The 15,393-nt window shown below is 40.8% G+C and overlaps 1 protein-coding gene across 2 annotated transcripts in view; it reads right to left on the minus strand.

Annotated features, from left to right (window-relative positions):
* Positions 1 to 565: 565 nt before the first annotated feature.
* RIMS3 (regulating synaptic membrane exocytosis 3) overlaps positions 566 to 15,393 on the minus strand; it is a 107,791-nt gene continuing 92,963 nt past the window's right edge. For both annotated transcript variants that reach the window (XM_075264711.1, XM_075264709.1), the window contains exons 5-7: positions 6,619 to 6,720; positions 4,318 to 4,457; positions 566 to 2,848 (exon numbers count right to left, since the gene is read on the minus strand). In XM_075264711.1, the coding sequence (XP_075120812.1) occupies positions 2,636 to 2,848; positions 4,318 to 4,457; positions 6,619 to 6,720 (455 nt within the window). In that variant the 3' untranslated portion in view covers positions 566 to 2,635. The remainder of the gene's footprint in view (positions 2,849 to 4,317; positions 4,458 to 6,618; positions 6,721 to 15,393) is intronic.

The raw sequence follows: 15,393 nt of genomic DNA on the forward strand, positions 1-15,393 counted from the left end.
CTGCACTTAAGCGTGACATCTCTCTAGACAAGAGGACGGACTGGACTAAAGCGTGCTACAGATCAGATGAGTGTTTCCATATGTACTTGTTATCAGAATGGTCATAAGTAAGCAGCATACACACAGATATGACCTGGCAATTCTTTTTACCACGGAAAATCCATTCTAGTCCAGTTGTTAAAGAGAACCTGTCAGCTTCTATTTTTTACCTTTATTTATTGTAGCCTAACACTACATTTTTTTCATTTCTTTTTGTGTTTTTTTTTTAGAAATATTTTAAATACATGTATGGTTTACCCAGCTTCTTCGCTAGTGTTATTCTGGTCAGTACATACAGAAGAATAACAGAAATGTCTGCAGAAATGTTTATGGAGAATATACGTTGGCCAGGTCTGTCTTATCTGAGCCTCCCTCTTGGGTTTATTCTATGTTTTTTATAAACTGTAAATGCTAAGATTCTCAAACAAAATTTTTACAATGTGTGGAAAAAAACAAAAAGATGACAGGTTCTCTATAGACATCAGGATAGAACATTTTCAGACTATATCTGTAAGTGTGTCTATGGTCATTTTTACAGTAGTCTTTGGCAGCTTACAAACGTTATATTCTTTTTAAACTCTGAAAATCGGATATTCTACCTATGTTGGCGTACATGAAACTGCTAACAAGAGTCAGAGATCATTGGTAAATATCATAATGCAAGTCATTCAGAGGCTTTATGGGCCAGGTCATTTGCAAAAGCAGCTAAAGCTTTGGAGTATTAACTAAAGATATAATGCATAATAATAATCAGAACATGTTTTGCAGTAATAGTCTCGAGAATTTAATATGACATATTACTATACCTTAGATTTCTGTCTACATCATAGAGGTTTGTAGTGTCAACACAGTATTTTCCTTTCTAATTGTATGAATGCAATTCCATACCTGCAATTTGCATGTCAAGAGACACTTACTGTGTTATTTTGTCTACATACCAACACAATTTTTTTCTTTTCATTTCATTATAGTCAGACTACCTTGACACATCCGACCAGCCCTTCTGTATTTCCTATATCAGTCCAAGCTTTGCGTTTCAGAGGAATTGATGGGACTCTTATCCATCTTCCTGGTGAAAAAACATGCTGCAGATTGTGTTGGAATTGTAATGGATGGATGTAGATCAGAGAAAGCTCACAGTTCCATAGAAGACCAATGTCTTTTTCAGCCCTGAGTTGTTATAGTAGACATATCAGTTGCTACATGAGATCACATGCTACATATATGCTTTTGTATTCCAGTATCCTTGATGCTTGCATCCCCTATCTTTCGCTTATTTAGTGGAGACTGTCCACTGCTTACCATGGATGAATGTGACTGTTTAGTATTATACGTGTATGGGATATTGGATATTGTAATTTCGCAGATAATGGATCATTGCAAACAACTCTCATGTCTCTTGGAAATAGATAATTCCTTGAAGATGACCTCTTTGTATCGAAGCAGGCTAGCACTATCAATCCTGGCAATCTGCTACCAAGCTTATTGGCACATCGAATTGCACTTCGAGACCACTGAAGGTGGGCTGCAAGGAACGTCATTGTTGTGATAAAGAAGCGCATAGCAGGTCTTCCTGGCATTAAAGTGTTTTAAGAGTTCAGTGCAGCACAAAAAGTTTAAAGCACTTAAAATAAAAAGTATGAGTTTGATGACTTGTGCTATTACACAAAAAGCTACATGCAGTAATATGTATATATAGATTTATATAAAAAAGATTGCTTATCTGTGCTGCAAAAAGAACATGTCGACAAGAAGTAGCAATTCTCCTTCTGCAATTCTTTTTGTAAAATCTCAGAGATAAAATTGCATGTTTTAAGATGCTACATTCCATTTTAAACGCAAAAATGTAGAAAAAAAAAATATTTTACCTGAAAAAATATCATTTGCCGTATAGATAGATGTATGTGCGTTCATACTCATGAGCATATATAGCTTTGTATGAAATATACATGATATCACAGTTGCCAGCGTTATGTCTTCCAGCTCTCTTGCTGCCTGAGGAGGAGGGTAGGTAGTAGGAAATGGAGAGAATGGTTATGACCGCTTGGTAGGGTTGGGCACTGCTTTAAAGAACAAACAACAGTAACATATCTGCAATGCAAAGGGTTAATATAATCCTAGAGATTTACTATATCTTGAGAGCTATGTGCTGTCTAGTGTGTATGTGCTTTTTTGTACTGTAGTGCTGGAGAAATGCATTGGCATACATTCACTCCAGCATTGTAAATGTTGCCAAGGCAGTTAATCTGTCACCCCATAGGCATTTGAAGGTGACAAAGGTGACACAAGGTTGTTGTTGTTGGTGATTCTCTTCTGCATGTAGTATTCTTGTTTGGTTCCCCTGTGTATTGAAGATAACAGTCACATATGTGATTTCTTATCATACAGATATATATCTTTTGTATATAATTTTTTGCAGTAGCATTTTATTGGCAGCTCTGTTGCACAGGGTCCTCAGCCCCATTTGCATCCCTCCTTTTCCAGAGCCCTGAATAACCAGTCTACGATATATGTCTGGTGCTATAAAGAGGAAGGTGATTGGTTAGACTTCAGGAAAAGGAGGGAACATTGGAATAAATGCGTTTTCCTCCATAGGTTAAGTGCAGGATGGACTGGTGGAGCTTTCCAGTGAGGACTGTGATAGTCGTCGAGTGAGAGGAGCAATGCTGGAGTCTGCCAGTGATGAGGTGGGAAATAGTTTATACCAGCCTGTGACACAGGAACTTAGATCAAGCTCTTCAAGTAGGATCTGCGCCATCCCCATAAAGCATTTGTGGTCCATTCTGCCATAGTCTCCCCATACAATTACCTATAGAAGGTACACAAATGGTTCTCTTTCATGAGTATTTATAGCACAACTACTGGTTACATACATATTTTGCTAATAAGATTGGTGGTATAAATACAGTAGGAATAGTTACAAATGTATTCAAGTACAAGGCAATGCTACAATTTAATACGTGGCACAGGAACAGTGAGCTGACTTGTCTATTTAATGTTTCATTCTAGGGAACTAGAAATGTTGCCCTATAGTAGATAATAAAAGGAGGGAGGGTACACATACACAATGCTCAAGGTATTAAAAAGGATTATATGCTTTTTTCTTTTTTTTTTTAATTGAAGTCCTATCCATAACATAGGATGGAAATTTTAGGTTGGTAGGCTCCATATGTCAGTACCTTCCAAAAAAGAGCAAATAAGTCTTTTAAGGCTAAGGGCTAGTTCACACGGGGACATGGACGCTGATTTTGACAGCAGATTTTGCGGCCAAATCAGCGTCCATACAATGTCCACACTATGTGAACTGCTCCCACCGCGACCATCGCGGTCGCGGCTTTCACCTCCGCTGTCGGCTCAAATGAATGAGCCGACATGGAGGGCGCTGCGGCTGGGCGGAAGCCGCGGCTCATCGCGAGCGGCTTCCGCCCGAAAGATAGGTCATGTCGCTTCTTTTTCTGCTAGCTCGCTAGCAGAAAAAAAAAAGCGAGCAGTTCACATAGGGATACATTGTATGGACGCTGATTTGGCCGCGAAATCCGCTGTCAAAATCAGCGTCCATGTCCCCGTGTGAACTAGCCCTAAGGCCCCACGTTGCGGAAACACAGCTTTTTTTTTGTTGCAGATTATGTTGCGTTTTTTTGAGCCTAAGCCAAGAATGGCTACAGTAGGAATGGAAATATATATATAAAAAAGTTCTTATTCTTCTACCTTTTGCTAAATCCAGTCCTGACTTTGGCTCAAAAAACCGCAACAAAATCTGCAACAAAAAAAGCTGCGTTTCTGCAATGTGGGGTCTCAGCCTAAAAGTCTTTTCTCCACCTCCTTCAACTTCAGTACATTCGTCAATAGTTGCCACTCCACTGATTCCAATTGGGTTTATTTTCTAACTATAGCTCACACAGATCCTGAGTGGTTTGTGCTGGGACTGCCCACCTGACAGTAGGAAGCCTAGATAGTATATTGGGTACTGAAACTACCAGAATTGATTGACTGTGATAGGTAGTAAAAATTCTGTACTCCTTGCTATTGCCTCCCGTAGATGGCTTCCTTCTATACATCATCATTAGGTGTGATCCTAAATCCAAATCCTGAACCACGCCAAATGTACAATGTATGTAGAATACAACTTAAAACAGAAGTTGGGATCCCCAGCGACCTCCTCCTCAGTATTCACTGCACAGAGGTAAGTGAACATTCACCTGGTGAGGTAACATAGATAAAATATAAAGCTTTCTTTGGTGTTACTGTTCATACTGTTTCAGGAAGACAATACCTTACCTGTAGTACCTTACCCTGAGGTCCTTCATCAAACTGGAGAACTTGCTGATATACTGGGTCCCAAGTTTTCTTAGCAGTTCTGGTCTTCTTCTTAGACAGGCACGCTCCATTCTCTATTAGGTACACCTTGATATATGGTGCTGATAAGACAGTGAAAAGAGACAAAATGAGTTACGACAGTGATGCAATATGAGACCAAAAATTGGACACAAACAAATATTAGTGGGGTTGTCCAGGATATACAATTTTGTGCAAGGTGCCTGGGAATGTTTAAAAAAACAAACAAACAAAAAAGCTTACCTGTCCCTTGTGCCATGGTGTCTCCCACCGCGGTCCTGCTGCTGCAGGTCTTATTCTGGTGGAAGTTGTCGCCGCATGTGACCACTGAGGCCAATCAGCAGCCTCAATGACTTAAGGAAAGGACACAGGATTTCACAGGTGACGTATCAGAGTGACATCCTGCTTCCAGTGGTCACGTGAAGGGAGAACTTCCACTGGAAGAAGCATTGGGGAGCCACCGGACTGGACGGTGGCGGGGAACGCCAAAGCACTTGGGAAAGGTGAGTGTGTTTGTTTTTTTTTGTTGTTGTTGTTGTTTTTGTTTATAGCTTCCCTGGCCTTTCTTGCACAAACTGTATATCCTAGGCAACTGCCTTAATGACTGTAAGTAAAAGTATAGGCTCAGGCACATGGATTTATATGGGTCCAAACTGCACCTCAATAAACCTCTGATTTTACACAAAGACCCACAGAGAGAATCTGTGAGACAAAATACATTGGCATGCTTATAGTATGCATTAGTTTGGTAAAGATGGGGTTTTTCGGAAGCACGAAGGATTCAATAAAAAAAAAAAAATCGAACTTTTGCTTGCATCTGTAGTCAAGGAAAGATTTTAAATCTAAAACCTCTCTAGTTATTTTAATGTTTGAAAATCCTAAGTCTGAGGGGACTGATGCAAAGCAGGAAGGCGATTGTACTGTCTACTGTATTTTCCCATCACTCCTATTTGCCAAGTGGCATAATACTTTTTGGCACATACGAGAGTGGGCCTGTTCCCATTCTATGCTGCCTGTTTTTAAGGAAAAAGGGAAACATCTGGTGATCTGGGTATGAGAAAAGCAGTCACTTTTGGCAGTGATTTGTTATATAGATGTTTGAGATGGGAATTGACCATATAAACACAATTTGAATACAAAGATCTGTGATTTTTGTAAATGCCTATAATGTAGTAATAATAAATGAAGGGATCATTTTGGTGCCAATATTGTTTTCCAGTAACAAAAAAATGTTTATAATACGCTAGGTTCACACTAGTATCGGGGTGTCCAATGTTCTGGTCTGATCAGAGAGAAATGGACATTCAGATCGCTAAAATAGCAGACACCAGTGAAGTTTGACAGACCCCATTGACTATGATGGGGTCCATCGGGTATCTGTTCTTTTTAAGTGATAGTGCCAGACTCCAATGCAGATATGAATCCAGTCTTTGTCAGACAATACTGTACATCAGAAATGTTAAGAAACATAGATGATAAAGCAAAGCATATCTGTGTATATATTACTCTAATGACCATATATACCAAAGATCATTATAGAAACAGTGACTGCTGGATTGAATTCTTTTTTTGGAAATGAACAACCATCACTATTTTTTAGGAAGGCTCTGGTCTTCTTTTCCTCTGACCTCAATGATCATTTGATACTAGAATGCTGCATGGTGATCAGTGGTATAACGACAGAGCCTGGAGGAGTACGGAGCCCGTGGCCACCTGAAAAAAGCCAGGGCCCCGGACCACCATGATAGCAGTTGGGCAAAACCTGATTCCCAGACCGCTATCCATATTGTTAATGAAAAGCCAGTAGATTCCATCCCAGGAAAAGTAACTGAAAATAAATAAATAAAAAAATACTTATACTCACCTCTCCTGGGCTCAGCACCCATTTCAGGGCTCTTTTAGCCTGTGACTAAGGTTATGCATGTAATGATGTCAGTGCACCCCACGTCACCGCTGAAGCCCACTCACATCTGGGATGCATCACTCCTCAGTCACAGGCAGAAGAGAACTGAAGAAGATGCTGAAGAGAGAAGTGAGGTAAGGTGAGTATAAGTGTTATTTTTAATCACTTTCCCAGGGGCCTCTACTTATTATACTCCCTATTGAAGTAAACTGAAAAACCAAGCAATGCCCCCTTATGCAGAATTATGAGGGGATTATTAGAGGGAATAAAACGTGCCATACTTGGAATTTGAAGCCAAACATTATTTAATGGTTATTTATTTTAGGTACAGTGCTCTTTACCTGGTATAGTCTTAGAACCTGGTTTTGGAGTTAGACCCCTGGCCTGTATTACTTCTACCTCAAGTTGGCCATTTCGGTCTACCATTGCGATGTTTACGTCTCCTAAAAAAAAAAAAAAAAAAAAAAACAGGATTTGTTTTGCTTCATAGTGCAGCAATAAAAGTCACAGGTTTATGAAATCTTGCTTCTGTAAAGGAGGCCATACACACACCACAACTGCCATGCAGAAATTAATACATATCAAAGTATATGCTACTTATAGAAGCTGAACGTAAGGAAGAACATGCCATGCTGGCTTACTCTTAAAGTTAAAAATAAAAGAACTGATTTTCCAAGCCCCTGGTGACACAAGGAAGGTGCAAATCTCTGTTTGCGACTTTTTATTCTACACTTTGATAATGATGTTGCTACAGCTATCTTTCACCAGCCTCGCCACTTTCTAAAAAGGTTGTGACGCCATCTGCCCAGCCAGATTCTTCATCATCCTCATCGTCATCATTTAGAGCAGGTGTCAATGCCAGAAATCTATCCCAACAATAAGCTTATGTATATTTCATTTAGTTGCATTGCCTGGTATGCACCCTGATATATGACAAAAACTCTCTTGATAAATTCTCCAAAAATTGTACAATGAGATTTATGTGCCAGGCAGATGCCAAATATGTGGATATATCAAATGTCATGTACACATTATTGTCATGTATCTGCCTAGTGTACTGTGAATGACAAATACGACCAAGATTTAAAGGTAAGCATGTCCAGCGTTCCATGCACCAGAAGATTCAGGTTCACTTTTAGGCACAAGTATATGTCATACCAGTCACCTGCTTAAAGGGGCTCTATCATTGGGAAAAGTCATTTTTAGCTAAGCACATACTTGCATAGCCTTTAGAAAGACTATTCCACACATACCTTTTGTATGTAAATTGCCTCAGTAGTTTTTTCATAAGTTCGTTTTTACTCATATGCTAATTAGCCCTCTCTGTGCACTCCGGTAGTCTCATCGTGCACCCTCTCTGCTATTCTCTGTGTATATACAGCAGAGGTTGCTGTGCTAATGACTCATTTCCCTGCTCTCACACACATAGAGAATAGCAGACGGTGCACACAGACTCTTCCGGTGCACGGTGGAAGCTAATGAGCATGTGAATAAAAATGGACTTATTCAAAAACTTCTGAGGCAATTTACATTCAAAAGGTCTGTGTAGAATAGCCTTTCTAAAGGCTATGCAAGTACATGCTTAGTTAAAAATTAATTTTCCCAATGATAGAGCCCCTTTAATAAGCTCAGCATTTCAGAGAAGACTAACTGTGGAAAATATGTGACATTCGTCCATGTGTCATCTTCTTTGCATTTTTGCAGATATGATTCACATGTGGGTAGTAGAAGTGCTCAGGACGTGTTAAATGATGAACACTGCGGAGTCATGGTAGTCAAATTTAGAATATGACTCATGGGTACAGCACTACAGACCTTAGCTATGAAAGGAAAATTATTCTGTTTTATTCCCATTTCTGTTCATGGCTGGGATGCAAAGTTTTAACCAAAATCAGTAGGATGCTAAGATATTTTCTTAGGCGAGGACAGATATTCTTGAAATGTCAGAGCCTAGTCATACCTGTGCAGAAGTGAAAATATCATAGTAGTTAGGAATGCTCATTGGTACCTTTAAAAGTAACTTTCTACTACCAACTTCCTATTAGATTGCATCTGAGGGGTTGTAAGGGGGCTAAGGAATGGCATACCTCACAATTACTGAATTAAAGAGGCTGCTCCTGAGGGATAGTAGTATTAAATATTAGCCAAATACATTGCTGTCCATTCAACTCCTCAGTGCAGTTCTCTCTGCCGATTTCAGGAAATTTCTGTGATGGAGACTCTGGTACAGATGGGAAGTTAGCCTTACTGTGTATCTACACCTCTATTGTAAATGGCATTCTTATTAATGAACATTAGGTAGCACTCACAGCCACTGCATGCAAGAATGTAGGTCAATGTCTTACAATAGACAAGTTATGCTGTCTCAACTGTATGACCCCTCACTATTTATAACCAGATAAACATTCATATTGAAGTCCGATAATGTCACCACATTCAGAAGGTCACCTGTGGTTGTGAGAGAGTACTGAGAGACATCCACCAGGGACAACTAAATATAGATGGCTATACATTCATTGTTAGATTGCTTATCGGATTCTAGTTTTATTTTTTTATGGACTGGGAATAGAAATTTTCCTAAGCATCATTATATATATATATATATATATATATATATATATATATATATATATATATACAATATATATATATATATATATATATATACAGTATATATATACACAGTATATATATATATATATATATATATATATATATATATATATATATATATACTGTATATCTCACACATTAAGTCAGCATTTTTTTTATACATATGTCTGTAACAATATGTCCACAGCTTCATTTCTTTATGTCTTTAAGGCTAAGGCCCCACATTGCGGAAACACAACAGGAAAAAAAGTTGTGTTCTTCTGCACCAGCAAAGCGAATGAGATTTTGTTTAATCTCATCTACACATTGAGGGGAAAAAATAGCTGAGGTTTGAATAACGCAGCATGTTATTTAAGAAAACATTTTCCCTATATATTTGATAAGGGAAGAAAGAAAAAAATGCAGCAAAAACGAAAAAAAACAAACACGTTTTCTTCTGCAGCATTTTTAACTGCGTTTCACTTCATGGAGCCTCCAGAGGCATAACTTGAAGGTCCTCTACTGAAATGCAAAATCTGAAACGGGGCCAAACATCTGCAACATGCCATTTATTCTTATGTCCCAGGGGTCTTTTTGGCTCCTCTCAAGTATCAGGGCATGGCTGCGACTGCTACTTCTGCTTCCACTATAGAATGGAAAAATATCAACAGTTTCCAGAGATCTTGATTTTCCTTTGTTCATGGTGTGCAACATAATCAAGAAGTTTACAACCCATGGCAATGAAAATAATTTCCCTGGATGTGGACAGAAGAGAAAAATTGATTAAAGGTTTCATCGCATGATAGTCCAGATGGTGGATAAGCTACCCAAATCGAGTTCCAAAGAAATTCAAGCTGTCCTGCAGGCATCGTCATGTCAACGAAATGAAATGCTATGACAGAAGACCAAGGAGGACCACACTGCTGACACAGAGACATAAAAAATCTAGACAGTTTTCCAAAATGTACGTGAGCAGGCCAAAATCCTTCTGGGAAAACATCTTGTTGACAGATGAGACCAAGATAGAGCTTTTTGGTAAAGCACATCATTCTATTGTTTACCGAAAACGAAATAAGGCCTACAAAGAAAAGAACACTGTACCAACTGTCAAATATGGTGGAGGTTCAAAAATGTTTTTGGGTTGTTTTGCTGCATCTGGCACTGGGTACCTTGGCTACAGTGGCGGATCCAGGCTTTGCGGGGCCCTGGGCAATTGACTTTGGCGGGGCCCTACTTACCGGGGGGTCTGGGGGTCCCCCCCAAGATTTTTTTAAAACATTAGCCCAAAAAATGCATTTTTGAGGCGTTTTTTTAACTAGTTAGCTGTGCTTGCACACCTTATAAAACTGACCTTATTTGTGTACTATTAGCTGCATTGGGAGCGTGCACGCAAGGCCAGTGGCATAGAAGCACCACCAAGCCTCATGCTTGTAACCCATACCTCCCTTTTGAACATAAGAAAGATGGAGAAAATGTGCGGCGCGCCGCAGCAAACTTGGCTCCACCCACTTTTATGTTGACTCAGCCCATTCTCATTCATTTTTCATGTGCTCCCACACAGTATAATCCTCCTACAGTCACCCGTAAATTATATGTCCCCCTCCATCTCTCCCCCAGTTTCATATACACCCTTCATCTGCCCCTAGTTTCATGTCCCCCCCCTCCATCTCTGTCCCCAGTTTCATGTCCCCCCGTTTCTGCCCAGTTTCATGCCATTCACCCCCCTTCATCTGCCCCGTGTCATGCTGTTCTCCCCGCCCCCTTCATTTTCCCCAGTGTCATGCTGTTCTCCCCCCCTTCATCTGCCCCAGTGTCATGCCATTCTCCCTCCACCTCATTTGCCCCAGTGTCATGCCGTTCTCTCTCCCTTCATCTGCCCCAGTGTCATCCTGTTCTCTCCCCCTTCATCTGCCCCAGTGTCATGCCGTTCTCCCCCCCCTTCATCTGCCCCAGTGTCATGCCGTTCTCCCCCCTCCCCCTTCATCTGCCCCCAGTTTCATGGGCCCCCTATATTATGTTCCATTTTAATGTTTAATACAAAAAAAAAAACACACTCTCCTTCCCTCGCTGCCCCGCCGCTCTCTCCGCAGTCTCACTCATACACATATTGTAGATGCGATGTGACGTCATCACATCGCGGCTACAAATGCCGGAGCGCAGCATTAAAGCAGGAGCTGAACTTTGACAGCTCCTGCTTTAAACGCCTATGTATTCAGCTCATCGCCGATGAGTTAAAATCGGGACATACCTCCCGCCAACCAGGACCATTTTGTTAGGTCCGCGCCGCTGGGCCCCGCTGGGCGGGGGCCCCAGGTGGTTGCCCGGCTCTGGATCCGCCCCTGTGTAATACCACCCATTTATGAGGACATGACTGGTCTAGGTATAGGACACATATAGGACCTGCTCCATAATTTGCAGCTCTTCAATGTGGCCCTAACACACAACCGCAAAAACAATGGCCATGTGTACTGGGCCCATTGAAATATAATAGTACAAACTTTTATCCACAATTGAGGATGACGCTAGGTTCACACCTGCGTTCGGGTCTCCGTTCTGTGGTTTCCGTCTTCTGCATGCAAGAAGACGGAAACCACAGACCGGGTCCGGCCGTGAGCGGCGGTGAGCGTTTTATGCTCACCGCCGCTCACGGCTGGACAGCTTTCTCACCCATTCAAATGAAAGAGTCCTGCAGGTTTCCGTCTCCTGCCTCTGTTTTATGCAGGAAACGGAAACCTGCAGAATGGAGACCACAACGCAGATGTGAACGAGCCCTAAGAAAGTACAGTCATGTGCATTACAGCTTAGATACTCCATGGGCCTCATATTAATAGCAGTTAACCCCATCATGTCCTTCACATTAACCCCCTGTGTTCCTCACATAAGAGTTACTGATATGTGAGAGACATGGAGGTAATAATGAAGTATCTTCATGATTAGTACCCCCATATATCTCACACATCAGTAACCCTTATGGTGAAGTACACAGGGGGTTAATATGAGGGACATGATGGGGTTAACTGCTATTAATATGAGGCACAAGGAGTTACTAAAACTAAATGAATAACTCCAAATGCCTCACATTACTAGGCATAGTAAGTGTAACCCCCCTCCCCTTTTACCTGTGTGTTCCTTCTTTACTTTCAGTTTCCTGAAGCTTCCTCTTCTCCCTCTCACGTGTGCAGGACGGCAGGGATCTTCTGCAGAGCGATAAGCTCCGCCTCGTGGGCTCTCCTCACCCTCTCATTGGTTGACAGAGGGCAGCCAGAGAAGGGGGGTGAGGAGGAGCGTCCTGACAGCGCAGAGTGGAGCTTCCTGGATGAATAGCTGCAGCTCCCTGCGCTGACTGCTCTCTGTTAGCCGCTGCTGCAGTGCTGGGGCCCTCGGCAATTGCCCTGCCGACCGACCCAACCTGCATTTTGTTAGGTGCGGGCACTGCCGCGGGGCACCGCTAGGCGCGGGTCTTCCAGCAAGACAATGACCCCAAACATACCTCATAAGGCACCCAGAAATGGATGGAAAGAAAGCGCTGGAGAGTTCTGAAGTGGCCAATGAGTCTGGATCTAAATTCCATTGAACACTTGGGAGAAATCTTAAAATTGCTGTTGCGAGAAGGTACCCTTCAAATATGAGACCTGAAGCATTTTGCACAAACATAATGACCCAAAATTCCAGTTGATAAGGTGTAAGACGCTTATTGATGGTTTTAGGAAGCAATTGGGCTCATTTGAAACAGAAAAAGGAAAAAGAAAATTGCAGGACTTTAGAACTACATAAATGTAAAAAAATTCAGAGGGACACCACTGACTACGAGACACATCAAGTATACAGATGGAAGGACTCGCTCTCCTTAAACCACAACTATGGTCCACACCACAGCTCAAATCCTGGTAGTGACATAATCCCTAGATAGCTATCCACCCTGTTTGTTACGGTCCAGAAGAGAAAGATGCATCTCACCAGAAAGGTGGGCATCAAACGCAAGATGACCTCGGGAATCGACAGTCCAGACACTATCCCAGATAGGTCCAATAACCTGGATCCTTAAGATTTAAAAGTAACTTTGTTCTGGAAACACCTTCCTATTAACATGATGTTAACCACTCCATTACATCCCTTAGGCTTATGCTTGCAAAGTAACTTTAATCCTCCCAAGACCTATCAAGCCACAGGACTAGTTATTAACAATACCAATATATCTACCTATAAAGCAAACTGATCCCCTACATAGCATCAATGGAGAGATCACTTCACTTTTGATAACATATCTGATCAAAGGTAGTATTAATAATAAAAACCTAGACATTCTGACACCAGATTCTATTTTAGTTACTTTAGTTGTCAATAATCTGTACATTTCTTTCGAACACCAGAAGGGTCTTCAGGCCACATATTGTCTTTTTTCTAATCTTTCTACTGTTATTGCATTGTACTTTATATTTGGTAACATATTTTATATACTTAAATGCCCCCCTCCTTCCCATATGCAAACACCAATAAGGCATCTTTTGAAGAAGACCATGTTTATGCACCTCCATCATTTCAAGAGCATACCATTTGCTGGTAAAGATGTATAGATGATGTTTTTTTGCATATGGGGGCTCACAGACCAAAGAAAATGAATGATCTTCAGGACATAGAAGACAGAGGGGAGGGGGCATTGGGGCAGACTTAGTTAGGTAGGTAGATAGATAGGGCTAGTTGTCCGTGGGCTACATGGGAGTTGTAGGCTAGGGAAGCTCGTAAACAAATGCAGAGGATACCAGGAGCTCCAAGAGAAAGCTAGAAATCACTCAAAACACTGCTGAAGGTATTTTGGTTCAATTATTAACCCATTAAAAGCACTAAAATACCCTTTTTTAAAAGTTGGGTTTTTTTGCCCAGAAAACCCCTGTAATAGTGAGTATGACTTTATTGTCTAACTTTGGTTATCCTTTTACATTGCACTCACTACCACTGACTAGGTTTTCATTTTTTACAGACTTGGTGATGTATGAGCTCCTGAAGATACCCTGGCATCAGGTACCATAACCTTGTCCTTCTTTCTTTCCCTTCCTTTTTCTTTTCTCTTCCCTTGTCTCTTTTCTTTCTTATATCCTCCCTTTGAAGTACATGATCAATCCTTCCTCTTGTCAAGCTTTCCTTTTTCTTCCCCGTTTCTCTCCTTTTTGCCTTCATTAATTTTAGTTTTGGTTTCACATTCCCCGTGACTTGTTCCTCCTCCCTACTTGGATAACGCACATCATCTTTTCTTCTTCCCATTCCCCATTGTTTTACCATCTTCTTCTCCTTTTCTCCTTTATTATTTTTTCTTCTTAATCTCTTTATTTTTAATTTCCTTTTACAATGTGTCAATGGGTACAACATATTGAGAATAATTTTGCCACATCCATCACGGCATCCCACTCTCACCTATGATGATGACGCTGCGCCACCACATTAGGTAACATGTCACACGCACATTGATGTAATTGTTGAGGGCCCTTTGCCATGTGACCTCCACTTATCTTTATTATGACCACCTTTTACTATTCCCAGCTAGGTACAGAGTGCAGCATTTCCTATATGCCTGTCATGCATTCAGAGACGGTAAGTGTCTATACTTCGCCTATCATGTCTTTTATGCTTCAGGACAGATTATGGCTCTACTTCAGTGTGGAGGATTATTGGGGATAGCAGTCTACTTGCCATGGTTATAGCTGTATATACCATCGTATGCTTACCATTGAGCCCTTACTCATCATGCCTTCAGATGATGCATGCATACAGTACATTCATTTCATTGCAATATAGTATAAGCGATTACCCATATGTATGAAGTTTATTTTCTTTTGATGCACAGTTGACATATAATTTTATACTATGGGTTTTAATTGTTGGTTTGTTTACTTTGTAGCCACCTTCATAAAGACTGATTGTGAAGACGTGTGGTTGCAGTCACCATTGCTGTATTAATTTCACTTACACATCCAGCATATCCCATAAAGCGCCCACTTAGTGAGGTTAATCTTACCCAAACCCCATCCTTTTTTTTTTTGGCCATGCCCTCCCATCCATTTCATGGGATTATTGGGAGCTATGTTATAAGATAGTATTGGTCTCAATGTTCTGAAACCATAGGTCTGACTATATATGATTTTAGTGATATAACTGTACAACTGCTAGGGGCTCACCCACCAAGGGTCATAAACTCCATAGCATATAAGACATCTACATTTTGTGTAAGGCCACCTTAACATGTAGGAAGGAGGTGAAGGAAATGTATCTCTTTTCTTTTGTAATTGTCAGTATAGGATATATGGGGGCTACTTGTTCCATCACACAGAGATGTTTGGGTTCCAACATACCGCCTGAGAAGCAGCTTTGCATTTCTGCCCATCATTTTAAGGAAAAGCATTTCCACAAAATGAGCTAATCCAAAGAAACATTAATAAGAGAAGTACAGTCGTTTCTAGATGGAAATGATATCATTCCTCTGGGCTAGAGCCTCCACTGTAAAACACTAACAAGGTAATTAGAGATGGCAA

This window comes from Leptodactylus fuscus, chromosome 2 (genome assembly GCF_031893055.1).
Source record: "Leptodactylus fuscus isolate aLepFus1 chromosome 2, aLepFus1.hap2, whole genome shotgun sequence".
Lineage (NCBI taxonomy): Eukaryota > Metazoa > Chordata > Amphibia > Anura > Leptodactylidae > Leptodactylus > Leptodactylus fuscus.